This window comes from Podarcis pityusensis (assembly GCF_964106645.2).
Source record: "Podarcis pityusensis genome assembly, chromosome: 13".
Lineage (NCBI taxonomy): Eukaryota > Metazoa > Chordata > Lepidosauria > Squamata > Lacertidae > Podarcis > Podarcis pityusensis.
The window spans coordinates 40,780,677-40,798,949 of NC_138038.1; the positions used below are offsets into that span (position 1 = coordinate 40,780,677).

General features: G+C 49.7%; 1 protein-coding gene across 1 annotated transcript; it reads left to right on the forward strand.

Moving 5' to 3' along the window:
- Positions 1–360: 360 nt before the first annotated feature.
- Positions 361–14,624, forward strand: MAPK7 (mitogen-activated protein kinase 7). The gene is made up of 7 exons (XM_080978893.1): positions 361–499; positions 3,042–3,274; positions 4,504–4,669; positions 5,422–6,551; positions 8,028–8,956; positions 9,930–10,057; positions 11,563–14,624. The coding sequence occupies exons 2-7, from the start codon at positions 3,055–3,057 to the stop codon at positions 11,714–11,716; spliced, it is 2,727 nt and encodes a 908-aa protein (XP_080835019.1). The 5' UTR covers positions 361–499; positions 3,042–3,054; the 3' UTR covers positions 11,717–14,624.
- The last annotated feature ends 3,649 nt before the right edge of the window (positions 14,625–18,273 follow it).

An 18,273-nucleotide genomic window follows, 5' to 3' on the forward strand; every position in this document is an offset into this window, starting at 1 on the left:
GCATTGGAACTCCGCCTATGGACTTAGGAGTGGCTTTTCTTCCCCACGCAGAAAACAAAGGTCCCCGTGTCGCTCCCAAAATCCGCAGCAAATAGAGCGACGCCTTTTCTGACTGCTGCCAATGCATCTGCTTCCAGATGCGAGGAGAGCTTTGGCTCCGCCCCCGCCATTGTGGTGTCCCCCCCCCCCCCAAATCTCTCACCTCTCAGTGGTTCCCTCTCTCTCTGCCGCTCTGCGATTGGCTCATTGGAGTTAAAGAGACGGGATTTTCCTTTTTTCTTTTTTTTGGACGATCCGCCGCTTAGATATTCGCCGGCTGAGGCCACGCCTCCCGCGTTCTGATTGGCCCAGGCGGGTTCGGAGCGGTGACATCCGGGCATTCTGGGGGAGGCGAGGTAAGAAGGAGGTGTCGGCGGCCAGGGCGAGGGAGTGGCGGACCGGAGAGGGAACCGCCCAAGTCTGCCGGAGGGCTGCTGCGCCTCCCCTTGCATTCTGGCAGGTGAGCAAGCACCTTTCATTGCCCCCCCTCCCTACTTTCCGCCCCCCTCCATTAAGAAGCACGGCGAAGGGGTTCAGGGTTCAGCCTTTCCCAGTGCAAGATCCCTTCCTGCCTTTGCGATCCTTCTTTCTCCCCATGATAAGTATAAATAATAAAATTACTACTACTATAATTATTATTATTCTCCTTTCCTCCGCCCGATACGTCGCCTCTTTCCCCTTTCCGCCCCCCGAGGACCAAAAGCCTCGAAATGCACGTCCCCCCCCCCAACTCAGATCTCCCCTTCTCTCCGCCCTCCCCTCCACCCACTGCATGGCGGAAGACAGCCCCTCCTTTTCTATTCCATAATATTCCCTATTCTTCCTTACTGACATCTCGAACCCCAACTCTCCCCACTGCCCGCTTCTGATGGATCCTTATCGCAGCTGGTTTGTAGGGAGATAGGGAGGGGGCAGCCCTTTTCTCTTCTCTTCTATCCCATAATAGCCTCCATTCCCATTTACTTTCCGGTGGGGGGGGGGTTGTGATGGGCTAAGATGCTCTCCTTGGCATCTTTCCCTTTCCCCCATTCGCAGCATTCCACCACATGTCAGGTGGGGGCATAATGTATTTGCTCTGACCATCCCATAATGTCCCCCTTCCTCGCTTATCCCAGACCCGGCTGGCATTTTCCCCCAGGCTGCCCTAACATTCGTTTTTCTCTGTCCTATGAAATTAAAAAGAATGGCAACTGCCTTTGTTTGTTTGCCTTTCGCGCACCATTCCCTGCTGACTGTCCTTCCCACCTGCCTCCCCCTCAATATCCTGGGTGACGATGGAGAACCTCCACAGACCTGTGTGTTGATCTCCTTTTGCTTTGTGCAAGCAGCTAAGGATGATTATTCAGTGGGATAGTGTGTGTCTAATGTGGGGTTCCAGGTTTTGTGAAATAAGGAATAAATCCCATTCAGGGATATTTGTTACTCCTTTCATCCTCTAATCCCATTTTTTTTTGCTCTTGATTTGCAAATCACTGTACTGTTGGCTTATCTTAATATATTTTGCCTAGGTGACAGCTATAGCAATTAAAGTCAACTACCTGGGGTGGGGGTGGGGGTGGGGAATAAACCACATTGGGTAACTGATATCTCTAAGTAACCTTGGCACATGCCAATATATTTGAAATCTAGTTCTTCTTTCTGTTCATCAAGGACCCTGAGTTGGAGAACTATAAAACGGTTAAATGCTGATTAAAACGTTTGGAATACATAACGTGAGCAGCATATTTTAAAAAACAAAGCCTCTTAGTATCACTAAGACACTCTGTCTGGGACTGCTTTTTAGGCTGGTCTGGAAGCTGTAACTGATATAAAACGCAGCCACTTCGCTGCTTACTGGGAAATATTATTACTGTACATATTATATCACGCTTAAAGGAGTTATCCTGGCTGCCCCCAAGCTACTGGGTCATGTTTGATATTTTGGTATGGACTTAGAAAGCCCTAAATATCTTGGGACCAGGATACCTTTCTCCCTGTTTTCCTACACCAGGAGTGAGGAACTGGATTAAGCCCGCCACAATCTTGATAAGTGAGTGGAGGTACCCCCTGCCAAACTTCAAAGGGGTTGTGGTAACAACCGATTGCTGTTTCCTTACCTGATGCACACCTGAAATCACTTACAATGTCAAGGGTGTGACAGGTTGGTGTGGTTTTGGGGGGTGGAATGGCCTTGGGGCCAAATTGTGACCCATTCCGGGCCTAATTAGGCTTGTGGGCTGGAGCTTCCCCACCTCTGCCCCACATGATCATTACGATCAACTGATGAGTCCCTCCTGGTTGCATCACTGCCTATGGAAGTGCAGTAAACAGACATAGCGGAAGGACTTTTCCTGTGGTGATTCCTGCACTGTGGGACTACCATTTCCTTGGCAAACGCACACATTAGTCATCTTCAGGTGTCCTTTTAAAAACACAGATCTGTTTCTGGCTATCAAATTTATTTATCAAAGTGATATCATGCCCATCTTCCTGAAGGACCACAGGCCTGCCAATGTCTGCTTTAAATGTTTTTAATGTCTGCGGCCTTTGCTGGTACCGTACCATTTTAACTGTGTTCTAGTCTTACAATTTCACACACACACACACGAACACCCCGCTGCCCTGTATTATAATGTTTTTATACCCATTTGGACATTGTTGTACATGGCCTCCAGAATTGATGAGGCAGGCCGTATAGAAGTATTTTTTAATAAACAAATGTTACTCAGTAAACAAATAATGCTCACTGTAAAAGCATTACTTTCACTGTGTGTCAAAAGCTGTGTAATGAAGGAGCTGAATGAGATTCTTCCTGGAAACTGTGTGCCAACACCTCAAAGCCACCCAGAGTGGCTGGGGCAACCCAGTCAGATGGGCGGGGCACAATTAATACAATTATTAATATTATTTTTATTTTAACTGCCTGCCATATCTCATGTGGTGGAGCAGGGGGATGGTAGATGGTGCCCCTTGCTAAGGAGGGCGGTGGTCCTTCCTTAAACACATTTTGCCTTTTCTGACAGGAGCCCACAGACCATGGCGGAGCCACCGATCGAAGACGATGGCGAGGAAGCGGCTCGGGCCCAAGCCAAGCCGGAGCCGGCTCACCAGGCCACGGTGGCAGCCAAGAACCTGGCCATCTTGAAGGCGCGCTCCTTCGACGTCACCTTTGAGGTGGGGGACGAATATGAGGTCATCGAGACGATTGGCACCGGCGCTTACGGCGTGGTGAGCTCAGCACGCCGCAAGGACACAGGTAAGGGAGGGAGGAAAGCGCCAAGGCTGGATGGAAGCTGAGAGGATGCCGTTGTTTGGTCTCTAACTGTGCGCAGAGGTGGGGCCCGTGCAAATGGATGGATGCGAATAAGTCTCTACACAGGGGCTTTGTTCTCCCTCCACTGTTGGAGGCAGTCTGCCTCTGAATACCAGTTCCTGGGAATCCCAAGTGGAAAGAATGCTCTTGTGCTCAGGTTTTGGTTCTCTAGACACCTGGTTGTCCACTGTCTGACTGGGGTGAGGCTTTGGCTTTGCCCAGTAAGGCCGAATTGTGTCCCCCAGCTGACTATTGAGACTATGGGGCCTTGTCCTTATTGACTGCTCTGTGCTGTGATGCCCCAGGGATTTTTTCTCTCTCCAACTTGACTCATTGGAGCCTGGCTGGGAATATAAACAGAGTTTGGGGGTGGTGGTAACGCACCCATTGATGTTAAAAACTGAACTGTAACTGTACCCTTTGTGATCATATGCCACACATCGCTTTCCTCTTGGTATGTTATCAACTCGGTAAATTGCATAGCTGTGTCCTATCGTGTGGTGTCAGACTAGGACCTGGGAGAGAGCAGGGTTCAAAACCCCGCTCAGCCATGAAGCTCCCTGGGTGACCTTGGGCCAGTCTCTGCCTCTCAGCCTGACCTACCTCACAGGGCTGTTGTGGGGATTAAATTATTAAATGAGGATTAAAGGAGGGGGAGAACCATGTACACCACCTTGAGCTACTTTTGCGGGGGAATGTAGGATAGAAATGCAATAAATAAATATTTCTTCATTTACAATTGTGACAGCTTACCATGTTTAAACTATTTTTTCTTTATTTTTTCTGTAATCTGTTATTAGAAATGATTTTTTAAAAATTGAAAAATCAAAGGATGTCCCCCCCCCCCCCAAAAAAGAGAGCAGTTCTCAATTCTTCACATGCCATATGTGAACAAGAAAATCGCATGTCAAAGTAAACTGGGCTGCCCCTTCACATCTAATTTGGCTCAGGGTGTGAAGCAGAGGGGGCTGGTTTTAAACCTTATGGGAGACATCAGGTGCATTGAGCCTAGCCTAGCTTTCCTCACAGGGTTGTTGCGAGGGGGAGAAATACTATAATGCACTCCAGGGGAAGGAGGGAAAGACCAGGTGAGTGATGCGTCCGGATGTATGAGACGTATCCCTTTCTGATTTAATGCTTTGAACCTGTTTCTCCTGCTCTTCCCTTGCCAGGCCAGCAGGTGGCGATCAAGAAGATCCCCAACGCTTTTGATGTGGTAATGAACGCCAAGCGCACTTTGCGCGAACTGAAGATCCTCAAACATTTCAAGCATGACAACATCATCGCCATCAAGGACATCCTTAAGCCCTCTGTGCCTTATGCGGAATTCAAATCTGTGTAAGTGCTATTATTTCCCTGGATAAAGGGGTGCGGCCCTTAAAAATAAATAAATCTCAGTTTCCTCCCAGTTTCCTCATTAATATATCCATTAACATGGAATAGGCTGAAATGACAAAATTAACTACCAAATCAAGAGGGCATAATGATGAAGTGTTTAAGGAAGAATGGAGACCACTGATCTATCAAATGATCACCTGTATATGAAGTCGCTGGCAGGATTTGAAATATAAGCAGTAGATTTCATGGTAGCGGGGTTTAGACAATACAAATAGATGTGCTACAAAACAGCTAATAAAAAGGAATAAAAAACAAACATCGGGAAAGAAGGGGCGGGAAGTCAAGAAGAAACTTTGTATGTTTTTAAAAAAGTATACATTGATATATTTATGCTTTGAAATATTTTTGGAGACTTAATAAAAATGATATGAAAAGGAATTCTGTATATAATGGAAGAGGTAAAGGATTTGGATTATCATAAAAGATGAGGGATGAAAGGATTAATAATAGGACCCACAAAGGGAAGGACAGAAGTCCAGGAGATTCTTTGGAATCTTGTTTTTATGATTTACGTTTGATATATCTGTGTAAAAATTTAATTTGAAAAACCACATTTTATATTAAAAAAATGATATGAAAAGAGAGAGTGAGAGAGAGACAGAGTCTGGCCAAAAGGCCCCCAGTGAATATTGTGGTGGAACAGTATTCAGGTTCTCTCCTTGACTGACCACGCCTGCTCTTCCCTTGGCCAGGTACGTTGTGCTGGACCTGATGGAGAGCGACCTGCACCAGATCATCCACTCCTCTCAGCCCCTCACCTTGGAGCACGTGCGATACTTCCTCTACCAGCTCCTCCGGGGCCTCAAGTACATCCACTCGGCCAACGTCATCCACCGGGACCTGAAGCCCAGCAACCTCCTGATCAATGAGAACTGCGAGCTCAAGATCGGCGACTTCGGCATGGCCCGCGGCCTCTGCACCAAGCCCGACGAGTACAAGTACTTCATGACCGAGTACGTGGCCACGCGCTGGTACCGGGCCCCGGAGCTGATGCTCTCCCTCCACGAGTACACCGAAGCCATCGACATGTGGTCGGTCGGGTGCATCTTCGCCGAGATGCTGGGGCGGAAGCAGCTGTTCCCGGGGAAGAACTACATCCACCAGCTGCAGCTGATCATCACGGTCCTGGGGACCCCTCCGGCCAAAGTGGTCCACTCCATCGGGGCCGACCGCGTGCGCGCCTACGTCCAGAGCCTGCCGTCGCGCCAGCCGGTGCCTTGGGAGAGCCTCTACCAGAACGCCGACCGCAAGGCCTTGGCCTTGCTCTCCAAGATGCTGCGCTTCGACCCCCGCGAGCGGATCTCCGTGGTGGAGGCGCTCAACTACCCCTTCCTGGCCAAGTACCACGACCCGGACGACGAGCCCGACTGCGTCCCGGCTTTCGACTTCGACTTTGACAAGCGGGTGCTCACCAAGGAGCAGATCAAGGAGGCCATTGTGGCCGAGATCAACGACTTCCACGAGCGCCGGGAGGGCATTCGGCGGCAGATCAGCTTCAAGCCAGCCCTGAAGCAGGCGGTCGTCGGCGGAGGCGGCCAGGCGTTGCTCCTCTGCTGCCGCGACGTCGACATGCCCAGTGCCGGCTCGCCTCGGGCCGGAGACGGAGACTATGCCATGGCGTCTCCCGGGCCCTACTTGCTGACGGAGACGATTGACCTCACCTCTCCGCCGGTGCCGTCTGCCGTTGTGCAGCCGGAGGTGAAGGCTGAAGAGGGCGCTCCGGCCGCTATTCCGCCTAAGCGGGAAGGCGCTATCTCGGATGACACCAAGGCTGCCCTCCGTGCGGCCATTTTGTCATCGACTCTCCGGCACAAGGCCAGAGGTAAGGGTTTGGAGCAAAGGAAGCTGATGTCTATCGAGCCACGTCATTGGTCAAATCTAGGTCAAGATTAGCTCTGCTGATTGGCAGCGGCTCTGCAGGGTTTCTGACAGGACATTTGCAGCCCTGCCTGGAGATGCTGGGAATTGAACCTGCGACCCTCTGCATGCAAGGCTTACCTTGGTGCTACGGCCATTTCCCAAGGGTTCCAAGGAAGCAGTTTGGTGCAAGGTAGCAGTGAGAGGGGATAATAATAATAATAATTTATTATTTATACCTGCCTGGTTTCTCCAGTCACTCTGGGCGGCTCCCAGCAGATTAAAAACAGAATAAAACATCAAACATTAAAAACTTCCCAATACAGGGCTGCCTTCAGATGTCTTCTAAAGGTCAGATAATTGTTTATTTTCTTGACATATGATGGGAGGGCATTCCACAGGGCGGGTGTCACTACCAAGAAGGGCCTCTGCCCGGTTTCCTGTAACCTTGCTTCTTGCAGTGAGGGAATTGCCAGAAGGCCCTTGGAGCTGGACCTCAGTGTCCCGGCTGAACGATGGGGGTGGAGATGCTCCTTCAGGTATACTGGGCAGAGGCCGTTTAGGACTTTAAAGGTCAGCACCAACACTTTGAATTGTGCTCGGAAACGTACTGGGAGCCTATGTAGGTTTTTCAGGACCAGTGTTATGTGGTCTTGGCAGCCACTCCCAGTCACCAGTCTAGCTGGTGTAGTTTCTGGGTGACCTACAAAGGTAGCCCTCAATGGACTGGAGGATTTTGCCACTCTAAGTGGGGCTGATGGAACTTGTAGTCCAACAACACCCGGAAGACTACACAGTCCCCATCCCTGATCTCGTCTGTCATCCACCCTGTTTCCACCAGGCCTAGCCAGATGTTTCTGGGGAAACCCCAAGATGAAAACCAGATCTTCACATTTGGGGGGAAATGTTCCCCTATGAGAGTGGAGTCTTCCCAATTGTTCTGGGAGGCAGAGAAAGGGAGAGGCTGATGGGCAGGAGGACCATCTAAGCCACTTTCCCACTGCTTAATACTCTCCAGATGTTGTGGATTGCAGCTCCTGTCATGAAGGGAAGGGTAGGCTAGGTGATCTGTGGGATATTTCCAAAGATGTGCCCTGTATGAAGTGATTCCTGCAGAGCTGGACTATTGGTGGAATTCACAAATTTAGTGATTTCCCACAAGCATAAGCTTCCTAGCATGGAAAGTTAACTCAGCTGGTTACGGTGTGGTGCTGATAATGACAAGGTTGTGGGTTCGATTCCCATTCAGGTCACCTGCATATTCCTGCATTGCAGGGGGTTGGACTAGATTATCCTTGGGGTTCCCTTACAAATCTGGAATTCTATGATACGCAGGTGAAACTGAATCCCTGACCATAGATGTAGCGGCTGCATAATGCAGGGCAACAGTAAAGGCTGGGTGTTTATCCACTTCCCCACAATCTCTCCCTTTCTTCCACAGATACACCCTCTACGGTGCCCGAGACGCCTGATATCCGCAGACCGGTCACGGCAAAGGAGCGCCAGCGCGAGCGCGAGGAGAAGCGTAAGCGGCGCCAGGAGCGAGCCAAGGAGCGTGAGAAGCAGAAGAAGGAGAAGGAGCGGGAGCGGAAGGGAATGTTGACCGAGAACGACCGGAACCTTCTGGAAAGGTGGACCAAGATGGTGGACCGTAACCAGAACAAGCCGCTCCAGAACGGGTCCGCCCTCCCGCTTCAGGCGAATGCGGCCGCCCACATCCTGCCTCAGGCCCCTCCTGCCAACCCCTTGCCGCCTCAGCCGCCCCCTGCCAGCCACGTCCCCACGACCCCTTCCGGCGGCGTGCCTGCCGACTTCCTCGCCTTCCCAGACAAGAGGGTGCCTGGCTTGTGTGGGCCCAAGCTGACTCTCGTGCCTGTGGGGGCGGAGCTGGCCCCCGTCCAGGGCTCTGCTGCCAACGTGGTCCACTTCTTCCCAGCGCAGCCGGCCCCCTTCTTGGTCACTGCCCCGGCGTGTCCAAAAGCCGCCCCCCCAAAACCGGAGTGCCTCCTAGGCGTCAAATACACCTCTGGGCAGATCTTCCAGGGCCCTTATGGCGTGGCGGCCCTCAACGCCTGGAGCGGCATCTCCCAGGCACCTGAAAACTGGACCGTGGCCGGGCAGCTGTCGGTGACTCAGCCGGAGGTGGCGCCCCCTAGCGGTACTCTTCCAGAACAAGCTGTGAGCTACGGACCCAGGGCTGGCGCGGAGCAGCCCCTGTTTCTGGCAGAGGTGGGCGGCAAGCCTGAGCTGCCGCCACAGGGTTTGGTTGGGGACGAAGCCGGGGGACCCGCCCAGCCCCACATAGCCCCGGGACTGCCGTCAGAGCCTCCGGATATCAACGTGGTGACACAGCAGTTGTCTAAATCCCAGGTGATGCCTTTTTCTGTATGCTGAAGGGGAAGCGCTTGCTAGTTGCTCTCTAGAGAAATGGGGGGGCACCCTTTTCGCTTTTGGTGCTTGGGGAAGCTGGGGGTCACTTGCCAAGGAGGTCATGGCCACCTGACTTTTTTCCAGGCAGCCCCTCAAGAGCTCATTTGATCCATGCCGGTCGCCCTCACTGCTGCACTAACTAAATTCTCTCTCTTTTGTTTATTAAGTTATTAATTATTAAATTTTCTGTGTTACAATTTAGAACATTTATTTAAACAACCTTAAAATACCAATGACTTCCCTTCTTCTCTTTCCATGGTTCATTTTGCATAGCACAAATCCCTGCATATTTTATATAAACTAAACCGTTCAGAATTCCATTATTGCTTCCATCAAAACTTACTAACACTGTTGAATTTATCTTAATGCTGCCAACGTTTTGCACTAACTAAATTCTCTGTGGCCTAGATCCATAGAACAATGGTGTTGACTAAATTAATAGTGTTTAGTATTAATAGTATTTCATCGCCTCAGCCAACTTTCCCTGCTTGATTTCAATGGATCTTAAGCACAACTAAATTATCTCGATTTGGACCCTGGTTTGTATGGTTGTTTTTATGCATTCTGTGTTTTTTATATTGTAGTTTTATGTTGCAAACTGCCCTGAGATTTATAGATGTAGATTTATAGATACAAATGTGATAAAAAAAATAATAATTGTCAGCTCTATGTAGCCTGGCAGAGGGGACTGTGGATGGTATTCAGCTAAAGTTTACTCAGAGCAGACCCATTTGAAATTAGTGGACTTAACTTAGTCATGCCAGTCTTTAATTTCAGTGGGTGTACTCTGCGTAAAACTTAAAATTGACTACTACTGTGTATGTTGTCCACTGATCTCTGCTGGTTCCTGATGACGATCTGTGATATGCTGATCTCTGCACAAGGAATGAATCCACTGTTTTCTTGATTCCAGGTGGAAGACCTCTTGCCCCCTGTTTTCTCTGGCACCCCAAAAGGCAGTGGAGCTGGCTATGGGGTTGGATTTGACCTGGAAGAATTTCTGAACCAATCTTTCGACATGGTTGGGGAGAACAGAGAGAGGTAAGAGTTGCTTGCCTGGGCTTGTAAGTGGAACAGAGTTATGTGCCATTTGCTCACAGATGTTCACTAGCGTGCCCACGACCTATTCCCTCAAAATCGTGGAGCTGTGCGGGTGTGGCCACAGATTGGTCGGCTACCATTGGCTTACCTGCTCTGAATCACTGAAGGCCAGGCAGCTGAGAGCTAAAGCGAAGGGACCTTTAGCTTTGGAATTCTAAGATCAGTGGATAACTCTGTGGTTTAAATTAAAGCTTAGAAGTCTTGTCACTTGTGAGCTCTGGAATGACACATTATTAGTCACTTCAGACTTCTTTCCTAGCTATAGACAGACAGTGCTTATTGCTTACACATTCCAGTACTCCGGACTTCCTCTGCAGATAGAAATGTCTGCTCTCGGCATCCCCTTCTCTGACGAAAATCAGTGCAACTTGCCTCATTTGGATTCGTAGGATAGTAATCTAAAATATATGGATTTTGCCCAGTATCCTGCCCCTGTGTTCTTTCCTTACCAGCAGTTAACAAAGTGTGACTTCTCTAGAGGAAGAAAAGAATTGCGTTTGCTCTCTAGAGCCTTCTTGTTGATGGGATTCTCTCCTGCAAAAGCTAGTACAGGCCCTGGGATCTGCCCTGTATCTTCAGCTGTGAAGACAGATTCGTTCTGCTTCTCTGCAGTCTCCTCCTCCCCTCTCAGCCCCAGCCAGTATGGCCCAGCGATCAGGGATGATGGGAGCTTTAGTCAAATGACACCTGCAGGACTGCAAATTCCCCTTCCCTCCCATAGAGGGTGCTCCAACGCATATAGAAATTCCAAACTTTTAAAGAGGCAATCAAAGGAAAAGGGATGGTGCCCTGACTGTTCAGGTGCTCTAAATTGGTGGGCCCCAAGCCTTTTACTCCATGGACCACTTGAAAATTGCTGAGGGTCTTGGTGGACCTCTTAACAATTTTCTTGCCGGTTGTAGCAATTGCAATGCACCACGCTAGTTAGTGTATGATTTTTTAAATTGTATATTTACATGCAGATCAAAGTTTGGGAAACCCTGATCTTAATTTAGCCTCTGGATGTTTTTGGACTACAGATCCCATCGTCCTTTACCAGTGGTCAGGGGCGATGGGAGTTGTAGTCCAGCAACTTTTTTTTTGCAGCCGCAAGGTTGAAGAACATTGTCCTAGAGCAGGATCTCCCAGACATGGGTCTCCAGCTGTTTTTGGACTCCCTGACCACTGGTCTTTCCAGTTATGGATGGAGACCCAGGTTTGAGAAACCCTGTCCTACAGCATCTCCCAAGCGCCAAAAAGGGCTGTGCTCCAGGCACCCCAAAGAGGACACTACACTGCACAGGGCTACACGGTTTGGATCCCCTCCTTCCTGCATGAAGAGCCAGACTTTTTCTTTCACCCACGGCATTATGCAAAACGGTACACTTTGGGGCAGCTGCCTTGTCTTGTCCTTCGCCCATTGCCTTGTCCTTCACCTGTTCCCCTCTTTCCTCCTCCTGCCTTAGTCAAGGGGACTCTGCCCCGCTCTCGGCCTCCCTCCTCGCCGACTGGCTGGAAGTCCATCGCATGAACCCCGCCGACATGGAATCCCTCCAGCAGGAACTGCAGCTGGGCTCTCCCATGATCCTCTCTGACATTCCAGACCTGCAGGATGCGTGAAAAAGTTGCCTCTTCCTTCCGCTGTCTTCCTCCTGTTTCGTTTCGGTGCGATAAAGTCTGAGCCCCGCTTGGGTCTTCTTCACGGCCTTCTTGGCGACTCTGGCTGGGAACATCACCGCAGTGCCTGCCTTTTTCCTTCCTTCCTTTCTTCCTTTTTTTTTCAAAGCACCAGCTGGGTTGAGCTGGTGTTTGGACTTTCTACAAAAAAGGTCTGAGGGTGGGCCAGGCAACCCCCCTGTCCCTTCTGTCCTGTGGGTGTGTTGCAGGACGCAGGAATGAAAGCCGTTCAGGTAACAACCTCAGCCGACAACATTAAAAGGTGGATCCATTACCTGTTGTCTTACCTGTTGTCCATTACCTGCTGAGGGAACGCCTTCCTGACCCCTCACTGTGTTTTCCTTTTGCCTCATGGCCTGAGAACCAGACACCTCTCTCCTCACACTGTTTGAGGGGCGAGCATCCGTGTCAACGCATTTTCTTTTTTCCAAGTTTACTGACGACGGGAGAGAAACACGAGTGCCAAATGCACAGCCATAGCACGCTTTGCCTTTTATAAAAAGTGTGTTGAAAGCGCTGGATTGTATGAGAGGATCGCCCTGTTGCGGGGAAAAGTGGGTGGGAATAAGGAGGTAAGATGGGCCCTATTGGATCAGCCCAGCATCCTGTTCTCACAGCAGCCAATCAGACGCCTACAGGAAGCCCTCAATAATAATTATAATAATAATTTATTATTTGTACCCCGCCCATCTGCCTGGGTTTCCCCAGCCGCTCTGGGCGGCTTCCATAGAAACCAAAAATACACTAAAATATCACAGATTAAGAACGACACAAGCGCAACAGCGATTCTCAGCATTCGAGGGCATGTTGCCTCTCGCAGCAGAGGAATAAGCTAGCTAGCCCATGTGGTTGGCAGTCACTGACAGCCTTACCTTCCACAAATTATTGCCTCATCCTCTTTGAAAGCCATCTAAGTTGGTGGCAGCCACCTTACAGAAGGAGCTGCCTTAATATTGAAGTAGACCAAGGGGGCTTGTCTAGCTTGGCTCTGTGCATTCTGACCTTGGGGTGCATCTCCCAAGATCTTGGGGTGGGGGGAGTCTTCTGCAGGGTTCCTTTTAACTGGAAATGGCAGGGATTGAACCCTGAACCGCCCTCAGCAGACATGCAGAAATTATGGGCCCTTCCGGTGTTGCTGGACTACAACTCCCATCGTCTCTGGCCTTTGGCTGACGGGGAGTTGCAATTCCCTGCCATTCCTCCGCATTGGGACCTCTTTCCTGGCTCTGTCTAAAACGCCTGCCTTCCTGCAAGCGTGACCCATCAGGTGAAGGTGTGTCTTGGGAGCCAATGTGGTGTAGTGGTTAAGAGAGGTAGACTCGTAATCTGGTGAACCGGGTTCGCTTCCCCGCTCCTCCACATGCAGCTGCTGGGTGACCTTGGGCTAGTCACACTTCTCTGAAGTCTCTCAGCCTCACTCACCTCACAGAGTTTGTTGTGGGGGAGGAAGGGAAAAGGAGATTGTTAGCTGCTTTGAGACTCCTTAGGGTAGTGATAAAGCGGGATATCAAATCCAAACTCCTCTTCTTCTGCGGCTGCCACGTGGAAGATGGCTCAGGACACCCCCCCCCCACGGTGCCCGCATCTCCACGCAGCAGCTGTAGATCCCCTTCTGGAGGGGTGAGTTGGAAGCCTTGGGAGTTGCCTTGCCTTGTATTGAGCATCGGTCCCTTTAGCCCAGTATTGTCCACACTGACTGGCAGCGGCTGTCCAGGGTTTCAAGTGGAGTGGTGGTCCCCAGCTGGATTTGAAATCAGATCTGAACCTGGGACCTTCTGCATGCACAGCTGAGCTAATGGGAGTTCCTGCACCCTCTGCTAACTTGCCTGGCCGGCTGCTCTTGACCTGTGAGTGAGTCTCATATGAAGATGGTTTCAGGTGGCTTCCATTTGGCTGCAATAGGCAGGCCTAGTCACCAAGAAGGCCTCTGAAGCTGCCATCTTGCCAGCCCACCAGCCGTTTCTTCCCATGAGACCTTGGCGCCAAATTCGTTACAGAGGAGCCAGACTTTCCCCTTCCTCAGGAGCTGCTCTGTCATGTTGAGAGTCTCCAGTCCAGGAGGATGCAGTGTGGCCGAGGGTGGTGATGGTCCTGTTTTCACCAAGACGAGGGTGCCCCAGATTTCCAGGAGTGTCTTAGCCAGCTGTCTTCCCTTGTGTGCAGCAGGACTTGAGGCCTCGTTTACGTAAGCTGAGCTCTAGAAGACGTTACTTGTTTTCAACATGCCTGTCTAGATGAGAATTCTACATTTGGGGTGGTGGTTGCAGAGATCTCTCTTCTGCCCCCCACCCAATGTAACCATGAACATTGCATAGCAAAGGTGACCTTCCCGCTTGGTTCATTGTGGCCCACTAGGAAAACTCTGCAGCCCAGGACTTCATTGGAACATTAAACTGGGGCCTTGTTTACTTGAACTGAGATTATTTTGGGTTCAGCTATTCCTGCGGCATCAAGAGTAATCAGTGATGTCCTTTCTCTCTCTCTCTCTCTCTCTCTCTCTCTCTCTCTCTCTCTCTCTTTCTTTCTCCCTCCTCCTCTGTCAAGGGTAACCTCGCCCCCTGTTGCATTTTCCTACACAGGGGGGAGGGTTGGGATTTTGGCCAGATCACAGGGTTGATTTTCGGATGCTTTCTGTGCTAGGTTAGCTGGGTGGAGATAGAAAACGCACCTCTGAAGATTCAGAGGTCAGAGTTGAAATGGATTCTTGTGTGTGTCTGTTGTGTGTACATTGTCTTTAGTCCGAGTCTTGAGTGCTGCTGGCTGTGTGTGGTGGATTTTCTCCAAAGCGATGGTGCCATCTCGTGATGATTTTTGTCATTAAACTTTCTATTAAAATTGTGATTTATAAAAAGCCGGAGTGGTGCAGTGTTTGTATTGTGTCTTTCCTTGTTGCCTGTAGGATTACTAGCGTGTAAGAAGTGCCCTGTTGGATGAGGCCAGTGGCCGATCTCGTTCAGCTTCCTCAAATCGTAGAGTTGCAAGGGACCCTGAGGAGCATCTAGTCCAACCCCCTGCAATATGCAGCTGCCCCATACGGGGATCAAACCTGCAACCTTGTCATTATCGGCACCATGCTCTAAGTCCAGGCATGTCCAAAGTCTGTTTCAGGGGTGTAATCCTGAGTGGCACTGACTGGAAGCTCCAGGATTTCAGCCGGGATCCTCTCCCAATGTCATCGCAGTTGGCGAGTGAGTAAATCAGGCATGTCCAAAGTCCATTTCGGGGGCGTAATCTGGCCTGCTGGTTGGTTTAATCTGGCCCCTGTGGCAGTTTATTTCCTGGGGTAAAATCCTAAAAAAGCCTCAACAACTCCAACCCTAAAAAAGGTCAACAACTTCAATCCTAAAAGAAGGTTAACAACTTTGGTCGGATACAAATCAATATGGCTAACCTGATCCAAAACACCCACCCACCCCACTCACACACACATGAAAACAAAGATCACCACAGCCAATCACAAACAAACAACCACACCCTAGGCCAACCCCAGCCTCTCTCACAACCAAAGGAACACAAGTGAATAGCAGAGAACCTGCATAAGCGACGCTGACACAAACCCCCACATATATTAAGTCAAATAGAAACATTGCCACCCCCCCCTTCCCCCCCCTTCCCCCCTTCTTTCTAATGTCTCAACAAATGAAACTGATCTGTAAAAAATGTTACTTGGAGAAAAAAAGAGAGAGAGAGAGAGACATTGCACATACTTTTGTAAACTAAGAAAATCTTTAATAAAAATATGTTTTAAAAAACCAACAACTTTGGTCAGCCCCCATGGCCCTTCACTTCATCAACTCTGGCCCTCTTTGAAAAAAGTTTGGACACCATAGCCAATGGAGCTATCCAGCTGATGCCTGTTCTCATAGGGGCTAGCCGACACAAAAACAGGACCTGAGCGCAACACCAACTCTCCCCAGTTCTGATTCCCAGCAACTGGTTTTCAGAGGCATTCTGCCTCCCACGTGGGCTTGCATGCTTTGCACTATAGTTCCCCCTGTTGCCTAAACTGAGTATTTAGGCTTGTATTCAATGCAGCTCTACGTAAGCATCCCATCTACCCAAGGATTCCTGCTTGCACAATTTTTCCGTACCCAGATCTGCTCTGGTTTTTTTTTTTGAAGAAATCCCAATGCTAGATTTAGGGGACTTGCGAGGGAAGGGAGTGGTGGGAAAATCCTATTATAGAATCCTAGAGCTGGAAGGGGGACCCAAAGGCTCATCTAATCCACAAGCAGAAATCCATACACTGACTAATGCTTTCGTGGCTCCTTAGTAAACATTCCCAATCAAGCCCAGGGATGGGGAACCTGTGACCTTCCAGCTGTTACTGGACTCCATCTCCCATTAGCCTCAGCCAGCATAGCCTGTGATCAGGAATGATGGGAATTGTAGTCCATCAGTATCTGGAGGGCCACAAACCCTCCCCCCATGTCTGTTCTAGCCTATAGTCTCTGTGACTGGCCAAGACAACATGGCTATTGAAGTCTTCCCTGGTGCTCCTTTTACAGGCACGGACTGCCTTCAGCCTGGCATGGCAATGATCGACCTATATTTTGATTCAGACGTCAGCACTGGCTGTGGTTGGTTACTGCAGGGTAGGAGCCTAGCAACAGGGGAGGATCAAAACAGTTCACATCAATCTACCAGCTGCATAGATTATAGGTGGGTGGAAATTTTTGCATATCAGCTGGGAGATGCCTCACCAGCCCAGGTGGAGCTGGTAAAATCTTACCTGAGCTCAATGAGGCCTAAATGTCACAGCTGCTGTTTTACTGAAACTGGAGACCTGTGTGGACAAGCCCCTTTGGGAGGGATGCATATGGCGGAAATGGTGCAAAGTTTATAGGCCTGAAGTCAGACTTTTAAAATGTTCCTATTCTGCAAACGGGGATGATGAAAGCGGAGAGCAGCTGGCAGCTTACGCCAGGTCTTCTCACCTGAGCTCCATTGGGACTGACATCTTTAAACTCTTGTGCTTCCCCCCCACCAATACAGCAAAATTCTGCCTTCTCAGAAACCCAGGCATAAGCCCTCTGAAAATGGCATGTTTGAAATGCAATCGGATTCTGAAATGGGAGTCCTGAAATATCTGAAAAGACTGGTCCCTTCCTTACCCTCCCAGGTGTTAAGATCAGCAGAGGGGTGGGAATGGACCAGGAGAGGACATTTTCTGTGGAATTCCTTCCCCACAAAGGTGTATCTGGCTTTTCCCCTACACATCTTTTGGCCAGTGCTGAAGAGGCATCTCTTTGGCATCTGAGTTGTGTGTTTTCAAGACCCACCCAATTCCTGTGACAGCAATCTGTTTCAGCTGTGCTTAGTTTTTAATTCCAAATTGTAACCTGCTGTGGCACTTTCTGGTGAAGGCTAGTTAATAAATGCGATGACAATACTTTGATTAACATGGCAGGAAATGGATCTAGGAAGCCTTCGGTTAACGTCTTGCCAAATTCCGAGGAATCCATCAGTTTGGATTCACGTTCAAACGCAGTGTGCCAGGAGGCAGGGTAGAAATAAAGATAAAACAGGCAGGAAAAACCTGCTTTGTCTTGTGTGTGGCTCATCTTAACACGCCAGCAATATGCTGCTTGTACGAGTGCTCGTTCCATCTCAGGTGCTGTGAAAAGGAGCTAATTCTTCACAGCGGAAAGAGATCTGGGGTGTGGAAGACAAGAAGCAGAGGAACCTGAGCTGTAAACCTGTTCTTCCCAAATATAAAGCAAAAACAGCTTTGGTTCAAGACATTGTTTTTGAGGCGCAGGATTTTTCTCCATGCCACCACCCTTTTGGCTCTGATACTTGGTTTCTTGACCACCTTCAAGTCTTGGTCCTGCCTTGAAACGCATCTAGTCTGTTGTGGGGCACTGCCGCTTTGATGCTCTGCAGTCGGGGCTGGCCCTAACATTAGGCAGAGAGACGGCGGCTGCCTCAGGTGGCAGATATTGAGGGGTAGAGACTGGACATAGCTCAAGATGAGCCCCACATGGCTTGCCCTCAGTGGAGGCTGGTCCTTGAGGGTATATGAGGCACTGCCCCCCCCAACTCAACAGGGATGAGCATGGGGAGAAAAGTGGTTGGCTCCGCCTCTCATTGGCTCTGGCTACACCTACAGTTGGCGTCCCTGCATTCCACCCTACCAGCCCTGATGGGCACCAGCCATCGCTGTGCGCACTCTCACCTTTTCTTGAGAAGCAAATGGGGAAAAATGTACTGGGATTTATTTGGGGGGGGGGGCAGAGAGGAACAATGATAAATCCATGTTCTTAGTAGCATAATGTTACTTCATGTGATTTATTTCGCCAGGACTTTTTGATTACTCTACCGATGTGGGAAAATATATTTATTTGCAATAATGAGAACCAGATTACTTGGTTCTGCCAGAACCCCTGTAAAAATTATAGTTAACATTCATGACCCAGCCATCGACAGAGATTAAATCCTTTGCTGGTATTTTGGGTCTTGCCTTCCTGTTCCCACCAGGCTTTTGCTATCCAGATCCT

Excerpts from the sequence above, each read along its gene's own strand:
- MAPK7 (XM_080978893.1), top strand. The coding sequence starts at position 3,055 with ATGGCGGAGCCACCGATCGAAGACGATGGCGAGGAAGCGGCTCGGGCC. Across the intron at positions 6,552-8,027 it reads TCTCCGGCACAAGGCCAGAG|ATACACCCTCTACGGTGCCC; the intron begins GTAAGGGTTTGG and ends TTTCTTCCACAG. Across the intron at positions 10,058-11,562 it reads GTTGGGGAGAACAGAGAGAG|TCAAGGGGACTCTGCCCCGC; the intron begins GTAAGAGTTGCT and ends CTCCTGCCTTAG.